At 40.4% G+C, this 18,871-nt stretch overlaps 1 protein-coding gene across 2 annotated transcripts; it reads right to left on the minus strand.

Annotated features, from left to right (window-relative positions):
* Positions 1 to 1,168: 1,168 nt before the first annotated feature.
* ganab (glucosidase, alpha; neutral AB) lies at positions 1,169 to 18,708 on the minus strand. 2 transcript variants are annotated; one of them, XM_034689785.1, is made up of 25 exons: positions 18,391 to 18,514; positions 16,642 to 16,743; positions 16,433 to 16,541; positions 16,080 to 16,207; positions 14,815 to 14,994; positions 14,581 to 14,646; positions 11,085 to 11,142; positions 10,880 to 10,958; positions 10,673 to 10,769; positions 10,395 to 10,575; positions 10,149 to 10,302; positions 9,611 to 9,846; positions 9,287 to 9,413; positions 9,064 to 9,143; positions 8,457 to 8,597; positions 7,971 to 8,067; positions 7,722 to 7,823; positions 6,424 to 6,667; positions 5,532 to 5,596; positions 5,234 to 5,310; positions 5,026 to 5,100; positions 4,820 to 4,933; positions 4,585 to 4,694; positions 3,402 to 3,502; positions 1,169 to 2,755 (listed from the first exon to the last, which is right to left on the minus strand). In XM_034689785.1, exons 1-25 carry the CDS (start codon positions 18,486 to 18,488, stop codon positions 2,646 to 2,648), a joined length of 2,931 nt encoding a protein of 976 aa, XP_034545676.1. In that variant the 5' UTR covers positions 18,489 to 18,514; the 3' UTR covers positions 1,169 to 2,645. The 2 variants fall into 2 exon arrangements, with proteins under 2 accessions (XP_034545676.1, XP_034545677.1); XM_034689786.1 differs by lacking the exon at positions 14,581 to 14,646 and having other exon boundaries at positions 18,391 to 18,708.
* Positions 18,709 to 18,871: the final 163 nt, after the last annotated feature.

The following is an 18,871-nucleotide window of genomic DNA, read 5'->3' on the forward strand; positions in this document are numbered from 1 at the left end:
AATATTTGACTCTTGAAGCCCTGAAACCAGCTGCGAACACACCAAACACACAGGTTACCCATTCACCTGACACACAGTGTAATGTTTACTGCAAAAGAACTGATAGATTATTATAATGAAGAAGATAAAGTTGATTATTTTGGACCTCTCTGCTCCAGCATGAACAGCTTGCTTGCTGGACAGTGTTGTGTGCAGGGGTGTAGTGCTAGTGTTAGTAGTTAGTCTTGTTGGAACCTGCAGCTGTACTGAAAACAAATTCCACCAGCTTGCTGTGTGATCATTAAAAGAATCAATCAATCAATCTTTTAATGCTCTAAAAAGAATCTCAACCAGATTATGCAAACAGCAAGTGATCTATTTTCTCACTTTGACAAAAAAAAGTCCCAGAGCCCAGTTCAGCTGCGCTCCATCAGCACTATGATTTTATGCGACCCCCAGAGGACAAATTTGAAAAAGTAGATACTTTTATTGAAAAATTGCAGCTAATGTCTTCTCTGAAATTTTTTCATTTTGCAAAGTCGTTCCGCGGGCCGGTTTGGAACCTCTGGAGGACCGGTTTTGGCCCGCAGGCCGCATGTTTGACACCCCTGATATAAGCTCTTAATTGTTTTTTTTAATCTAAATAGTTTCAATCAAATTGATAAAAATTCACTTAACACCCTATCACAGTCCTACTTCTGCCGAACCTAGTCACACATAATGCTCTGCATTTCAATTTGTATCCATGTTGTATTGTAATGAACTATATCAACAAATTTAATGCAAAGCTTAAAGAATAATTCAGAGAGCTAATCCTTACTTGCTGTGGGAGCAGCTATGAATGAATAAATATTGCTCAAATGGAGAGAAAGAAGAGCGAGAGAATGCAAAACTTATCAGTCAGAATGAAGAGTCTTTGTTTTCTGTGAAAATGTGTTGTTTGAATTGACTAAGTCTTAGCCACAAGTTTACCATTGCTACCAACATTGATTTTTTATGTCAATTTCAAAAAAGTTTCACCACTAATTTCTTCTCATCGGTTTCAACAGAACAAGTTATGAATAGAGTTCTTGAGGCAGTAACTGTTTCAATTTAATTCTTAAGTCAATCAAGGATGACAAATATTAAAAATGTCAAAATAAACTGGTGTCACAAAAGTTCCTGTGATGAGTTCTCTCAACTCTAGTGATTCAAAACCAGGGACTTCTTTTTTAATTTGGTCAACTTTATTTTCACTTGGTCTCATCGTTTTGAGTAGATCTGACAACTTTGATTGACAGCCAAAGTTTGTTCCTTCACTTCCGTTTCTTCAATTTAAGCCATCATTAACAAAACTGAAGCAACACGTACATTAATGATCATAAAAACAATCAAGGAGACAAACTTGTAGAAAAACAAAACCCCTAAAAGGTCAGAGGAGTTGACTAGTCAGGACATAATGCAGTCTCCAGAAAATCATTTAAACATTTATGATTGATCAGTGGGCAGTAAGCATTTATTTATCCCTGAAGAAAGTAATGTTTAATTGTGAAACACTTTTTAAGGGTTACATTAAAACTTTTCAGTAAGATCCAAATGAAAAACTGGGAATCCTGCTCTGTCCCGACATCTAGTAACACATGAAAATCTAAACAACCTATCTATCTTTCTTAAGTGCATTAAAAATAATCTAGTAAACAATGTTGGGAAAAGAACTCAATAAAACAAAGAAAGCACATCATCAGGATGATCCACAAACATCAGTGGTTTGTCCTCTGAAGTGATTCCCATTGCCAAGTTAGCTCCAAGGAACAGCTGAAAATCCTCTCTCTCTGCAGCAGTTTAACACCCTGATCATTCCACTGTGAAGCAGTGATGACGAATCATTTCCATGCACACAAATTCATCACAAATTTAAAGAAAGGCTACACAAGAATGAACAGGAAAGGAATGGTAAGACAGATGATGACTCATTTCCGTTTTGTGGCTTCAGGAAGATTCAAGTAGTTGTTTTGTAGAGCCACGCAGCTGATTGTTGCAATCCCTCCACAAATATGAAATGTAGCATGAGTAAAAGAGGGTTGCGCCCTAAATGATTGAAGTGCTTGGCTTAAGAGACAAATGGAATGACTTTTTGAGAAAAGCATCGAGTCAGAAACAGATACAGGGAACCACCAGCAGGTGGAGCGTGTGCTTTGAATGTGAGCCTTCATTTTACACTGCAACAAGCCTCCCACAGTGAGCCTTCCTCTGCAGCAGACAACCAAGTGATTAAAAATAAACAAAGAAAAACAGAAACAAGTGCCCCAATGTTTTCTTTCTAAAACCCAAAGATTCAATACTATCACATGACTTGACTTGCTTTGTTTTCATCTAAAATATGACAAAAATAATTAATCACTAGCAGGAACCTTTTCTGTCGGGTATTACAGTGTGACTGAACACAAAGAGACATAACATTATATGGCTCAGCTCTACTAACAGATCTACATGGTTTATGTGTATGTGTGAATGGATTGATCATTGACCAGTGTATATGTAAGTGTGTTCGTGTTCTTTATTTTCCATGATCACTAATCTGTTTTCTTGCTTTTAGTTAGTTGTCAGTATCAGCGCCTTGCGTCTGTTCTCTCTTGATCGGTCCAGTTCAGTCATTTTCTCCTCCTCATCATCTTCTGTCTCCGTTGTTACTGAAGTGTCACGGTCCAGTCTTCCCCTGCGTTCATACCTGGCTTACGAAGCGTCAACGCGGACATTGAAGCGTCAAACTCAAACTCTACCTGGCTCTCCTGTCCACCTGCAAAACAGAAAGAGAGACAGCGTAACAGATGGTGAACCTCTGCGTACAAGTTGTACCAAGATTTTCTCTGATGTTGAGCTTGTATGGTAACTTGTGTGTTCAAGTAAAGAAAACTGAGTTGTTTTGCCCTCCTTTTATCAACATAAAGATGGAATCAATCAGAAGTTTGTTTTGAACAGATAATTACAAACAAATGAAGTGTAAGAATAGATGACAGTTAGCTCATTGTAATCCTGGGGGTGCAGTTTGAGCGAGGGCCAGAGAACAACCACCTCCAGGAAACATTTGAAAAGTTTTACAGCTGAGCTCCAAGGTTGAACAAAAACATCTGGTATTATAATTTGAACAAGTTTGTTTATTGGCAGCAGTTGCGCACATGAACAGCGACAAATAAATGCCTCAGTTATTAGAGAAGTTACAAGCCACTTAGGAACCAGCTTTTAAAAGGCATCTTTAAAACTGTGTGGCACATACATTCAACCTCTGGGCCGCTGTATTGATCATGAACTCTTAAGATGGTAAATAAAAAAAAACTGCTGAAGTGTCTCTTGTGAAATCGCCGGAGGCCATTTCAGCAGAGTATTCAGACTATAACTTTTCTGGATCAGTCTGTTAAAATGAAAAAGCTGTTTAATGCACTCACCAGCAGTCCTCAGGATAACCTTGCTGGGCTTACTGGCTCCCAGAATGACAACTCGTTCAATCCAGGAGCGGGTGGACCACTGTGCATCAGGAGCCAGGTTACTGTGGGCCAGACAGAGACATGAATTAAAACTTATGAGTGGGTTTATAGCACTTCAAAACAATATCTTAACTCTGTTCTAAGCAATGCTGTATGATGGTAAATTGACTTGTACTTACATAGCGCTTTTCTAGTCTTTCTGACCACTCAAAGCTCTTTTACACTACTCGTCACATTAACCCTTTCACTCACTGAGGCTGCTACAGTAAGGGACCATCAGTGTTAGCTAATCTCATTTGTCCACATTCACACACCTCTGAACAACAGAGGGAGCAATTCGGGGTTCAGTGTCTTATTCAAGGACACTTCGGCATGTGACTGCTGGAGCTGGGATCGAACCGCCCAACCTTCTGATTGATAGACGACCGACTCTACCCACTGAGCCACAGCCGCCCATTCTGAATCTTTATTACCAGGACCCTTTATTTCTACATTACTTGTGTTGTTTCAACAGAATTAACTTCTTCATCTGCCATAAGGTGCATTTCGACCAAGAGTTCTAAGGTCTTTCAGCCCCCAGAACTACGTTCCCCGGAACTAAAAGGTTCCCCAGAACTAAAAGGTTCCTGTGCCCCCATTGTCGTCTGTGTTTCGACCGCGGGCTGAAGTCCCGGGTAGATTGTGCAAATCAGGCCGGTGACGTATGGAGAAAAAAAATTATATTAAATAATATTTTGAAACCTTAATAAAAAACTAAACTAGTATGCATTCCCAGGAACTCCCTCTGTGTTTCAACAACTGTGTAAACGCCACAAACACTGTTACGTTCAACCGAAAGTCCCAGGACCTTTGAAAAGTACTGCCCCCCAAACAGGGGCTTCTCAGGGGGGAGATTATCTACCCCTGAACTAAATTTAGACCCTGGTTCCTCCCGTCGAAACGCACATAGTTCAGGGGTAAAGTCCCTAGTTCCAGGGTAAAGTTCCTGCGGTGGAAAAACACCTTTACTGTGGTTTATTTTTGATTACATTTCTGTGACACATGAAGATCCACTATATACAAAGAACTACTTGGAGGCAGATATTTACTATAAAGGGCAGGCTTTCAACATGTATAAAAAAACCAGACAGTACTCATCACTCACACAGAAGACAGGATGTTGTTGGCAAAAGAAAGTCTTCTGTGGATGAATTGCCTCTTCTCATAGTTGAAGGTGTGGCCATCATCAATGTAGAGCTCACCCACTGCATTTCTCTGCCAAACAAAAAGGTCAAATCACTTAGGATATGCAGTAAAGACAAACAACACAACAGCATAACGGTGGATGACATTTGTGTCAGGTAGCTGTCTTCAGATTTTTTTTTTAACACTTGAGTTACCTGCAGGTTAAGAGCCACATGTAAGGTGTAGGGATCATGCTCCATGCAGGTGGAGGACCTGCGAACGCGGAGCTTCCTGGGAATAATGGAGCCGCCACGCTGGAACACTGGGATCTTAAAAGAATTCAGAAAGCATTGTATTAAATCCAGAAGGAGAGAGAAAGACAAATACAAACTTGTAAAGGTGGATTGAGCATGCGTCTTACAGAGCTCATGGTGACAGGAATGTAGAGGTTCTGGGCCCCGTTGTGCTTCTGGAAAGTGTGGACGTCAAACCAAACCTGAGGAACACACAAAAGGTTCAGAGGTCACTTAAGTCTCCACCATGTCTGATATGCATCACTTTTATGAGTGAACCAACACCAGAAGGAACCCGTCTGTATGTGTTCAAGTCAATGTGCTCCGTCCTCTTACCTCATCTTTACCAGGCAGGTATGCAGTCACTCCCCTGGCTCCCTCCTCAGTAACTGGATGTACCAACAAGTCTCTCCCTGTAGCAGAATTGTGCAACTTCAGTGCTTCAGATCATTTTTTCATTCATGTCTGCCATACTGTAGTTTCAAGTTTTTTATTCTAAATTGCCTTCTCAGCTGTTCCCACACTTAACACATTACATCATGATGTCACAACAGTTAACAGATGTGGACAACCGAGCTGCGTCTACTTTAATGTAAATAAGTTTCAACTTTGACCACCAAACAATTATGCTCACCTATCAAGAACTCATCATCCAAAGCAAAAGTAGCCAAATCCTGAGGATACTCCACCCACAGGGGTCTGCAACAAATACGTACATGTGTATTACAACATATAAAACATATATTGAACAAAGAATGTGCACCTCTTTTCTGTAGTATACAGCCGTAATAATAATAATAATAATAATAATAATAATAATAATAATAATAATAATAATAATAATAATACTTTATTTATATAGCACTTTTCAATACAGGTAACAAAGTGCGTCACAGTGGGCAATAAAAACAAGAAGAAGTGCAAAGCAAAATGGAGCGATAAAAAACAAAATGAAATAAAAACTAAGAAGCATGCAAGCTTATAAAACAGACCCTTAAAAACAGAGTTAAAATTAAATAAAATTACACAATAAAAGCTCTTCTGTAAAAATATGTCTTGAGTAACGACATAAAACACAGGACTGATTCTGCAAGTCTGATCTCCTCTGGCAGGTTGTTCCAGAGTGTAGGAGCCCTGACTGAAAACACTCTGTCCCCTTTGGTTTTCAGTCAGGTCCTTGGAACAGCTAGCAGAGCACTGTCAGAGGATCTCAGACTGCGTCCAGGTTTGTAGGGGGATAAAAGCTCAGAGATATATAGAGGGGCAAGTCCATGTAGTGCTTTAAAAGTCAGTAAAATAATCTTAAAATCAATCCTAAAATCAACATATATGACATATTAATGTTTTTGATCACCATTGAGTCAAGCACAAATTCATGGGGCTACCATATTTTTTTCAAATGACTAAAACTCAGTAATGACTTTTGGTTTGGAAATGTGAAATAAGGATGCCTAAACTGATTTCATGTTAGTGTGTAGCATAATGTTGAAACAATATGGCACAGAAAAACTCAGTGCACTTCTCACCTCATAACAGGCTCTCCAGTGTGGTGTGTGTTGTAGAACTGCTGGTACCAGTAGGGCAGAAGGGTGTAGCGCTGGCGCACAGCCTCACGGATCAGTGCGGTGTTTTCAGGGCCAAACAGCCAGGGTTCACGGCGAGGTGTGTCCAGGTGAGCATGAGCTCTGAAGAATGGCTGGTAAGCCCCCGTCTGGTACCAACGCACCAACAGCTCAGTGCTTGGTGTCTTGAAGAAACCACCAACGTCAGCTATGAGACAGGTGAGGCAAGGGTGAGAGTCAGGTCTGGATGGCCGGATTAAAACATCATATCATGGAAAGTAAAGGAAGCTGAACACAACATCGCCTCTGTTTTTAGCACTTGAGGCTGAAGTGGAGGGGAAATAATGCATGATTGTAATGATAGGGTTAATAATACCAATCAATCAGACTTTATTTATAAAGTGCTTTTCATACAATGGTATTGTAACACAAAGTGCTGTACATAAAAACAACCTAAAATAGAATAAATCAAGAAAAAGATCCCACCCCCTGCCCGACCCCAAACCCACCCCACAATCCTAAGGTTAAGAACACAATAAATGCAACAATAGTAATAAAAACAATACAAATAAAATAAATAAAAAAGAAGTTGCTGAACAAACTGAGGAAATGCTTTCATGATATCTTAATGAGGAAACACTGGAGGTAAAATAAGATGTTAAAACTCAACACAGGAAATTAAAATCACCAAAATAAGATTAATTTCTAAGATAAAGCACTACAACATTAAACCATTAAAAGAAAATAAGATGCTATACTTAAAATAAATCAATACATAAATAAATAAAGTAGAATAAAAGTGACTAAAATTTGTACTAGATAATAAATAAATAAATAAAACTGTTAAGAATAAAACTCAGTTTAAAGTGAGACTAAAAAGGTAGGTCTTGAGTTTGCTTTTAAAAATATGTATGCTCTGTGCAGCCCTCAGATTTTATATGCACCATTAAAGGTGATGTAGGATATATAAAGGGCAGAAATGCCTTAAAAAGGGCGATCTGTTATCCTATTGCAGTTCAAATATAAAGAGAGCAGACTCCAAACCTCAAAAATATAATTACTTTTTTTTGCTGATAAGACAAGTTGCAGAGCGTCTGTAGTAGCTTCTGCCTTTACTCACAGCATCATGAACTTAACTTTCCGTGGTCTTAAGAGTAATGTAATATCATTTAATATAAGCACTTTCAGCAGATGGTTATTTGAGGCTGAACAAAGAGACAAACTCTCCAGTGGTCAGCAGACTGAAGCCCATTAACACTCACCACCACAGAAAGAGATTCCAACCAGGCCAAGGCTCAGACACATGGGGATGGAGATCTTCAGATGGTCCCATTCAGCAGCGTTATCTCCTGTCCATACAGCACCTGAAACACACACACACTTTAATTACACTGGACTCAAAATTGCACTCTCCTTTTGCTGTGGCATGCCCTGAAGCTGGGGTTAGATGGAAACAACAAAGTAAATTGATGCTGTAAGTACAATAAAAACTAAATCTGTAATTGGCTTACCATATCGCTGTGACCCAGCAAAGAAGGCTCTGGTCAGCACAAATGGTCGCTCCACTCCTCCTGACCTCTGGATGAGACCCTCAGCTGTGGCCATTTGCTGCAGGTTGTACACAGGATAATGATTGAAGCAATGGGAGTATCTTTACACTTCTCATCCAATTGTGTACATACTGTATTTATATTATCTATTTAAAAAGGTGAGCATGACAGTGGGATCATATAGACATTCAGTTTTATTTTTACCACTGATATCGTACACTAAATGTGTTAATTGGTATATCTTTTTTACCTATCTAAAGCCTTTAAAGTTTAATAAAAACATACCAGCATAGTGGCTTGGTACAAACACACTGTAGAGGTCCATGGACAGCCCAACTACAGTCATTCATAACTACTTAACCAAAATGTATAAATAAAGAGGATAATGTTGAAACAGGAAAGTTAGCTTCTTCACAAAAAGGCTTCAGACATATTGTGCGCACTCACCACATAGAAACCATAAATGTTGTGCACGTCTCGGTGCTCCCAGGCACCGTGCACTGCATCCTTGTGCATGGTAACCTCTGGCCCGTTGAAGACAGAGGGCTCATTCATGTCATTCCAAGTATAAAGGTTCTCCATAGAGCCCTGGATGGTGAACAGATATTTAGAAGATGAGTCCCAAGACCAGACCAACCACACTGAATTCATTCATTCATAACAGATCTCATTAACCCAGAGGCAATCCCTCTGATTTTTGGTCCTTTGGTGCTTTATTAAAGGCTCAAATACTCCCTCGGCCTATTGTTGTCTGTACTTTCACATTGGTCTCAAGACCTACTGAGATTAACCAAATAAGTTAGCTTATGCATGAAAAACATTCTATTTTGGGGGGCCAAATAATGTCCCCATGAAACAGAGTTACTTCAAATGGTTATAGCGAAAGCAAGCATGCATAAAACGACTGAATGTTGCAGAAAAGGATCTAGTGACATTTCCCATTCAATTCAACCAATGTTCTTTTTTTTGGCAAACTGGCCAAAATAAAGAAAGAATAAAACAAAAACACTGACTATTTGTATTCCTGTTACTGAGAAGCGACCTTCAGACTCACCTCATACTGATCGTATGCAAACTGACTCGCCCACCAGTCTCTCATGTCTGCACGGGTGAAGTCTGGATAGCCAGCACTACCTAAAAGACATCATCAATGAGAAAGAGGAAGAATGAGATATGAATCTTAATAAAAGGACCACAAAGAAGAACAGTTTTAAAACTGTCCACAAAGTATGTTTTATTGTTTTATTTATTTAACTGATGAGATTTTAGTCTCTTACCAGGCCAGCACCAGCCCTCGTAATCTCCACCATCTTTGTTCTTGATGTAGAAACTACGAGAGCGGATTTCATTGTGGATCTTGTAGTTGCTGTCTACTTTAATATGTGGGTCCACGATGGCCACCATCTATAAAATGAAAGAACAAAAAGTGTGAATACAGTAAAAATAAAAAAGATAGCTGTTTGAAGGTTTGGTAATCCACAGAGTCAACAGGTAGAGGGGGAAGGAAAGCAGGAAAATAAATAGTAGAGGAAAATTCCATGACATGTTGCATCTTTCATTGTCTGCTGGTACAGTGATGTTGGATTATTTGTAATCCATACCTTGCGTTTCTTATCCAAGAGACCCTGCAGCATCTCCTTTGGAGTTGCAAACTTGTGTGGATCCCAAGTAAAGTAGCGCTTGCCATCTGTGTGCTCGATGTCAAGCCAGATAAAATCGTAGGGGATGTCATGCTCGTCAAAGCCTGCGTCCACTGTCTGCACATCTTCCTGGTCGTTGTAGTTCCAGCGGCACTGGTGGTAGGCCAGAGCAGACAGGGGAGGGAAAGCCTGAGTGCCTGTGGGACAACATAAGCGGAATGAATGAGACTTGGTCGATTAAGACAAATGCTGATCCTAAACGTACAACTTTGATATTCATGATCATGTCATGAAGTAAAACAGGTTCCAACATTATCTTTACTTTAGCTTTGGTGGTGGAAATGTTAAGGACTTGAAAACTGAACCTGTCTTTTGATAATCTGGTTCTTTTATAAAAAATTAAGACAGGATAGATTTTCTAAAAACAAGAGGAGACTCTAGGTTCTGGGAAAGAAAGTACAACATGTTCAGGAGAATAGTCCACCACTCATCTTCCTACCTGTGAGGGAGGCATACTGGGAGAAGATATCTTTGGGTGTCGGTCCGAGCATGATAAAGACATCAATGATGCCACTTTCAGAAATCCAACGCACATCTGTCTGCGGTGTCTCACTGGAGCCCTGCACATAATCTAACATTTTCCCAAACACAGTCTGAAAAGAGGAAACAGTGTGGGAGTTAGTGAAGCTTCTTTGAGCATAAGAAAGTCCCAGGAAAAAAAAAAAGGAGAAGAAAAAGGACATACCTTTCCAGCTGTGTTGGAGCTGATATCAACCCAGGTTTCAGCAGCATTGAGCCAGAAGATGCCTGTAGTCCGCTGCACATTGTGGGCCAACATGACTGGGACAGCACCGTAGAGGGCCATGGGGTTATACAGCTCATACTGGAACACATCCAGGTTGTAGAGTCGATAAGGATCTCCGTTACTGAAAGAGAGAAGCTCGACTTTATCCAACCCCATGTGTTTCATTAAAAAGGGCAAGAAAACTCCATCTTTTCATATGACGTATTTTTGACACTCACTCTGTTGTTTTGAGTCTGAGGGTGTCTGCGTGTTCGGGGATGCCATAGACATGCTCCACACCTGGCCATGAAAAATCTAAACTGATGGCAGATGGACCTGTGAGGTGATAAAAAAACAATAATTAGAGGAGAAATGGAAAGAGCAGATGATACTTTAAATCCCCAAACATGAGAACATGATGAAGAAGCAACAACAAGAATACCTACCGTTAGGTTTGCTGTCAGAGTGTGATTTAAACGTTTCCTCCCACATTCCGTCTTCGTCTTTCTCCTCTGCTTCTGCTGTCTGACATACAAACCAAGAGAACAGAAGTATAAATTAAGTCCACTGAGACAGGCCGAGTGCAGAAGTAGTGTTTTGAAATATAGAGAGGAAGAGTGAAGCAGAAAAGAGTATTCTGTCGTGTAGTACCTCGGCCTGGTTCGCCGGGTCAGCCTCCTCTTTCTTCTCTCCCTCTGGGTCAGCCTGACTGCTCCGTGGCACAAAGAACGGAGGTAGAGGTGAGGAAAGGAACAAGAGGAGAAGAAAGATGTGAACCTTTTACAAAGTCATCCCATCTTTGATGAGTGACAAAATATGGGGATAAGTATAGTTACACTATGATAGAAACAAAAAGGACACACAAATGGGGAGGTTGGTGAATGCCCCTGACTCTACAATGACTACTAACAAATGCTCTATGTGGTCCTCAATTACTTAGGTCTAATGACAAAGGGGACTAAGCAGCTCCCAACCTTGTGGCTATTTGAAGCAAGGCATCATGGGATAAGACCTCTAGAGGCTGCGGTAATGTAACATCTACAAGGTCCCAAGCAGAACCAACTGGCACTCAGTGGATTCCCCGAGAACACGGTGTAATAAAGGCCAGGGTTTTACACCAAAGGCCTATTCAACGTGAGCGACTTCAATTTGAAAGTCATGAGTGACACTCAGCTTTGGGGAGGATCAGCTGCAGCACACATGCATGGGGCAATGGCCACAAATAGCTGTGATGCCAAATTCACATTGCAGCGGAAAAACAAGGCTATGTTTTTTTCTACACAAGGTTCTTGGGGTGATTTAAGGCCGACTATAAAGCAAACATTACTGAGAAAACACTGAACAAGTTCTCCGCCCATAACGCATTGCACCACCATACCAGTAATGTTGGGACTGATACGAGTGCAGGACAACCACAGATATTATCTTTCAAATCCACTTGTTCTTATTCCATGTTAAAAGTGTGAAGCTACTCCACCACTTCTGCAGACTAGTGTATTTGTGCCATTGAGTTCTAATATATCGGCAACCCATTAGCCCTGAGTGGGATATAATTGAAAGGGACCCATTTATTAGAAGTATTTTTATATTAATGTTCCCAATTCATCCTTTGCACTTTTTCTAATTTTCCTGATGTGATGTCGTCCTTTTACTCTGAAAACCTATTTTAATGCCCTTTTAATGCCTTTATTTACTTCTCCATTTTTATTTATTTATTTATTTTTATCTATTTACCCTGAAAAACCTCTCAACAATGATTTACTGGTCCATTGTCACACCGCTCCATACTGTTCAATTGACGTGTATTCCCTTTAACCTCTTGCGTTGCATTTTGTTTTGCATTGATCCAATTTTCTCCTCCCTGTCTATCAATTTGTTTACTCTGCTATTGAACTACGCTTTGTTTGTCAAAGCACTTTGTAAACATTTGTTTTTAAATGTGCTATATAAATAAATTTATTATTATTGTCCAAATCTTCTTCCTATTCAAGCGACAACTCTTTCAGACTTTTTTTCTGTAACACTACAAAAGACCTAGAGCAGATTTTGATGTGCAAAGGGGTAAAGTCTGTTTTTAACACCAGTGTCTAATAGGGTTGCAAAATTCCAGGAATTTTCGATGTTGGAAACTTTCCATGGGAATTAACGGCATTTATGGGAATAAACAGGAATAAACCAGGAATTTACTAAATTGAAGGTTGGCTCTTAATAGGGAACTGAAATATAGTTGGGGAAAATATATTTCAGCACAATCCTGACTAAAACAACCAGATTTCATGCAAGAACAGTTGAATATCTATGCTATTCCTCAATCACATGCACATAGCACACTGCTTACTGCAGGGCTATTGAGACCACACACCCTACATGCACTGTGCATTCCTCCATCACATTCACAGATGATTCATATTTTGGACAGATGTCTGTTAATAACAAAACAAATATTTATGCTTGGATATGATACCTCTCCATTAAATTACCCTCAATTCCCAGTTAATTCCCATTATATATATATATATATATATATATATATATATATATATATATTACCCTGTGGAGGTGGTGGCTGACAGGAGGATGATAGCAAAGCTATCTTCTCTGATGGACAACACGTCACACCCCCTCCAGGAGACCATAACAACACTAGGTAGCTCGTTCAGTGACAGACTTCTTCATCTGCGGTGTCTCACAGAGAGATACCGCTGGTCTATTCTTCCTGCAGTGGTCAGACTATATAACCAATATATATATATATGTTGTAAGATATGCTTATTTTTTACCTCTTTAATTTTAATTTTAATTGCTAATAACTTTTTAATAATTATTACTTTATAGGCTCTTGTTTGCTTTATATTTTTTGCACTGTCTACTTTGTTACTGTGACACTTGAATTTCCCCGTTGTGGGACGAGTAAAGGATCCTCTTATCTTACTATCTTATCTTAAATTCTTAAGGAAAGTTTATAATTTGGAATATTTCCAAAATTCCCAAGCCTAACTTCCCATGGAAATTTACTGGAAATTTTCCACCCCTTTGCAACCCTAGTGTCTAAAAATGCCAGGTAACTTGTCTCTATTGAAACCTGCATACCACTAAAAGTTTTTATCCCAAAATAACTGGGGTTACTCATCACAACACATCAGTTCTGAGACTCTCAGTGTTTTATCGTACAAAGTTTTAATCAAATCTGTGTGCGGATATTCCATCCAGCTAAAGGTCATAGTATGTTTCTTATTAGACAGTTCTACTTGGCGATGATTCTTAATTTCACCTCCATCTTGAATTATAGCTGTCATTAGTTGGCATTACCACAAATGTCAGCATAGAGCTGTTAAAACAAACCATGGAGACAGCCACTGACAGAAGCTGTTTTTCCGCAGTAATGAGAGTACGGCATTATACTTCAGAAGAAGCTGCAGAAAGTGTCCTGATGTGATTTTGTACCTATAAAACTAAAATGCAAACTAAAGCATAACCACAAAGAGAGATATTGCTGTTCAGTTTGGGGACTGCTCTAAAAAGCACTAGCAGTAGAAGTGACACAAACTGTTTGGTGGGACACAGACTACAATGTGTGTTAAAAATAGAAAAGCTCTAGAACAGGCTCCACAAGTAGCATTGTTTCCCCCTCTATAGCAGTTAGACATCATCTCTGTCTACAGACACATTCAGTCATGCAGGTGTAGTGTTAGCTCTGACGGGCGGACAGTCTATGTAGGCGCTTGATTAAGTTAACAGAACACCGATCCAACCAGAGAGCAGAGCAGAGTTAAATCACCGGGCAGACAGGTGAACCCACATCATTCAGGTTTTAGTTTTTCTGTTTGTTTTTGATCAGGATGATTTTTCTTTGTTTCATGAAATAAGAGAAAAGAAATCAAAATACTGAACAAGAGGCTCTTTCTTATTTTTTTCAATGATCCTTCAACACAATGAGGATGATAACAGGGTTCAGACTGACCCCTTCAATCTGGATTTAATTAAAACACCAACATGCACACACTCAGCCACGCTTCTCTCTCACACTCACATTTATTGAAGGATAAATACTGTACTCGGTGTGATGGGAGTCCCAACATTTTTGTCACTACTGCCAGCATTTGCACAAGGGACAGAATACACACTTACAAATCTTAAGGGTCTTTACCTAGAGAATACCCTCTTGACATTATCCCACACGCTAGCCACTGTGCTAGTTACTTTATAGGAGAAACTAGGATGATAGGGAGAAGAGGACAGAACAACGAGTCAGAGACAGTACTCAAAAAACAAACCATTTCATGGGAACAAAAACAGAAATCATCCACTGAGTGAGGATGTGGATTAAAAAAGGAGGGCTGGCATTTTTTTTAAAAACATGTGTGCATGCGTGGTTTCTCACGTGTCCTTGCGCATCCTCAGGTGCTCAAAGGCCAGCAGGCCGCGGGAGTTCAGCGACATCAGGACTTCTCGGCCTTCCATGATGTCGAGCCTGAAGGGTCGGGCGCTGACGATGACCCTCTGAGACTCAGCTCCGAGGGACAGGACAACCCCGTTCTCATCCTGAGACAGGAGGGACAGGCTGAGGCAGAGAGAAGAGAAGGGAGGAGGAGGTTTTGGTTTAGAAAGGGTTAAGACATCATTTAACTCTTATATCCACTCACTTTGTGCTTATAGCACTTTTCTTTCTTAATGAATTCTAAAGGCCAAATTCCACCAGATCCGTGTCCGGTCTGTCTCCGATCCGTCACGGCACCAGATCTGATAGGTTTCTATTCTAGTCAATGTGTTAACCCCCACTGGATCCACTCCGTTGCGTTCCGGCTGCGTCTCTGATCTGGCAGGTCGGAGCGCAACTGATCAGATACACAAGACTTCTACTTTTGCTGGATGCCGGAGCACGATGCATCAAATCAGCACAGAGCAGATGGAGCGGGACAGGCAGTCAGGCACAAAAACAAAATTAAAACCTGGTTAATTTCCAGAGTATCGTTAGATCGTTTTGAACTTAACTATGACAAAAAAAATTAATTTTGAGCGGAGGCAGGCCTGGAGTCATCAAGTCAGAGGTATTCAGAGGCTGATGAAGAAAACATGGATGAGGAGAGGAGGAGGAGAATCCTTGATTCAGTGTTTACCACAGGAAAACCTCGGTCATATGACTCCAGCTGTCCGGCAGTCCTGCCCTGTGCTGCGTTCCGAAAACGCAACCGGTGGGTGTTGACGGACGAGAGCACGGAGCCGGACCGCAGCGGATCAGAGACGGACCGGACATGGATCTGATGGAAGTCCCCTGTAAACATGTCACACTAGACTTCAAGTTTGAAGTTATGAAGAGATTCTGATAAAGAGACTATGTGTCAGAAAAGGCTTGCTTTCACCAAAAATGTATATTCAGAGTTTCACTTCTAACTTTCTGGGCTCGGTGTTTCCCTGTTTTGACTTACATGTGTCACTGTATGAGAAAAATGTTGAGTTCAGACTTCTCACAGCAACTATTTTGGTGTGTTGTTTAAGCACATTTTCTCTGCTCTTCCTTCTGTGTTATTATTCTGGCAGGAACACATATAGAAAAAGTGAAGTCGCCTTTTCAGACTGCTCTACTGTATCAAAGTATCACACCAAACCAGTACAGCACACAGTCACTGACACCCTGATGAAACTTACGGCTCCGTAGGTGGCTCCCTGATGAGCACGTCTGGGACCTCATAGCGAGGCTTCAGTGGCTTCAGCTCGTTAATCTTCACCCGTGTCATGTTTCCCTGGAGGCGGTAGAGCTCCAGCAGCAGACGCACCTGAGGTAGATGAAGAGGGAGAGGTTAGAGGATAGAGGTGAAGGAGAAGTAGCCAATGGGTTATAAGGATTTTGTTTTAAAATCAAGGGAAACGAAAACTGGAAGACATCGGCAGACTGGCTCGACACATTATTCATATTGAATAATTGTGATTTAGTTCACCTACAAGACCTGATGGTAACATGTAATTAACCCAACTTGAAATGCTTCTCTGTGCAGACTTACTTTGTTGTTGTCATTGATGAGCTGCAGGGTGAGTCTAGAGTTGGTCAGCTCCATGGTCTCCAGCAAGGCTCGATAGGGAGACTCACCAGGCTTTATTGCTCGCTGACGCCTGTTTCAAAGGAGTGGGATCAGTGATTCATTGTCAACCGTGCGATTTTCTTCGCAACACGAGCAAATAGTAACTGCATTATTTCTTGTTCTGAACTCACTTGCAGAAGGCACTCTGGTCACAGGTCTTAAAGTTGCCCTTGTCCACTGCCCAGGTCCCACTGAGGCACACAGCCAGCCAAAGCACCAAGACAGCAGCCATCCTAAATAGAAGACAAAAGAAACAAAATAGGTTTCAAAGGGTTCAGAGCAGTGGTGGACAGTAACAGAGTCAATTTACTTGAGTACTGTACTTAAGTACATTTTTTGAGTATCTGTATTTTACTTGAGTATTATTTTTGGGGATACTTATTACTTTTGACTCCACTACATTTCCATCAGTGCTGTAGTTACTCACTACTTTTGCTTTGAAGTCAGCTCATGAATTTCCTTCTCTTTTCTGAAATCTGATCCCAAAGACAGTAAAATGTGTTTGTGTAGTTCTGTTTGTCTCAGTGGTTTAGTCATACCTGTATATTATGCGTCTCCACGGTTGAACGTGGAGCAAACACAGAGCAGATTTCACTCAGATCAGGCAGTTCATTTAGAGGTGGTAATGATGTCTATAATTCTCCACATGAGCACACATGGTCATATCTTCAGCCTGTGTCAGAGGTTTTTGAAATGAAGAATGATATGTATTGTTTGAAATGTTCTCCCTGTTTCTGCCCAAACATACAAACTTTCACTGTTCAACCTGAGAAAGCGTGTTGAGCTACATAACATTTGTTTCATTCCAGATGAAGATTTCAAACTAAGTTGTCTGTGCTTGGAGTAACTTAGTGTCTGTTTTTATTCCATGGTATAGTTTTTAGAGATTTCAAGTAATGGTTTCTAAATAAACATGATGTAATAGAATGTACTCCTATGTATTTTTAACTGAACTTAGGCTTTGTGAAAATACAATGTTTTGAGACGTTTTAAGAAGTACTTTGAATACTTTAAAAGCGACTTTAACTCAAGTAATAATCTGACTGAGCATCTTTCACTTGTATTGGAGTATTATTAGACCAAGAGGATCTATACTTTGACTTGAGTAATGAAGCTGTGCACTTTGTCCACCACTGACGGTCACAGTAACTTCTCCACTTTCAATTTAGTCGAGAATTGACCAAAACATATATTTAAAACGACCCGAGACATACTACAGCGTGCAAACAGGAGTTAAACATGTACAAACTGGACTTTGATCTCTCTGTGGGTTCAGAAAATCTCACAGGCAGTGACTCAATTTCCCGTTTCCTCATCCTGCCACACAACGTGCAGATATTCACTTTAATGACGCTATTTAAGGTGCCTGAATGCGAAGACCCCCCCGCCCTCCAATATTATAATTCATGTCACTGACAGCCTGATGATGTGATGTGCTTGAACTGATGCCAAGAGATAGCATTAGTTAGCTAACATATCAGCTAATGTGGGCTAAATTTGGATAGCATCTAATCGGAAATGTAAAAGAGTACGTGAGAAACCAGGCACAAATGATTCGTCTAACAACCGTGGTTCTTTAGCCTTCAACAGGGGAACTGATGTCTGGTTGTCTGACAGCAGTGTCATCGTAAACCGTCCCTGTGGATCCGTGCTAACCTTGCATCGTACAGGGAGCCTGTCAAGCCGCTAATTCAATTGAGGGGATCTGGACTTTTCCGGTATGATTCTCCCTGCTGGACGTTGAAATCCGAAACAAGAAGTTTTCTGGCTCAGTTTATTCAGTGGATAACCACAGTAAAAAGCCTGGCCCTTCCTCACACTGATAATATACCAAACGAAAGGTGATTTAACGATGAAAGAGCGGACCTGCTTTGTCTTACCTTTCAGTGAAGGACGCCATCTTGATTATTCTCTCAGTTGACTCCGCCCATTTCACTCCGCAACAAAGATCGTAAAAAAGTAAGATTCTCAACAACATTTATTTTAGTAAAACAAATATTTAAAATAATAATCAAATACTTAGATTTAGAAATGCACTGAATTAGATCATTATTATTTTTATAATGGTGAAATCGTTTCCTATCTGGTTAATGATAAAGAGAGGATGTATGAACATCTATCCTCTCAGCCACGGACACGTCATCCCCAAGCTCCAGTCAGTGTAGAACACATTTCCTCTGGATTTGTCCCCCAGGAGAAGAACGGGATTTTCAACCAATGGAAGGTCAAAGTGATGACAACACGTGTTCACTAAGAGCAGGGGTGTCAAACTCATGTCAGTTCAGGGGCCACATAAGATGGTCTTTTAGCCCCCAGAACTACTTTCCCCAGAAGTAAAAGGTTCCTATGCACCCATTGTCG

Source organism: Notolabrus celidotus, chromosome 8, assembly GCF_009762535.1.
Source record: "Notolabrus celidotus isolate fNotCel1 chromosome 8, fNotCel1.pri, whole genome shotgun sequence".
NCBI classification, from domain to species: Eukaryota; Metazoa; Chordata; class Actinopteri; order Labriformes; family Labridae; genus Notolabrus; species Notolabrus celidotus.

What these genes read in the sequence shown, in the direction of transcription:
- ganab (XM_034689785.1), bottom strand. Translation starts at nt 18,488, where the DNA reads ATGTTGTTGAGAATCTTACTTTTTTACGATCTTTGTTGCGGAGTGAAA. An exon ending in CTCAGACTCAAAACAACAGA is followed by an intron (nt 10,576 to 10,672) that starts GTGAGTGTCAAA and finishes TCTCTCTTTCAG; the next exon opens with TAACGGAGATCCTTATCGAC. An exon ending in TTCCTGTCACCATGAGCTCT is followed by an intron (nt 4,934 to 5,025) that starts GTAAGACGCATG and finishes AATTCTTTTAAG; the next exon opens with ATCCCAGTGTTCCAGCGTGG.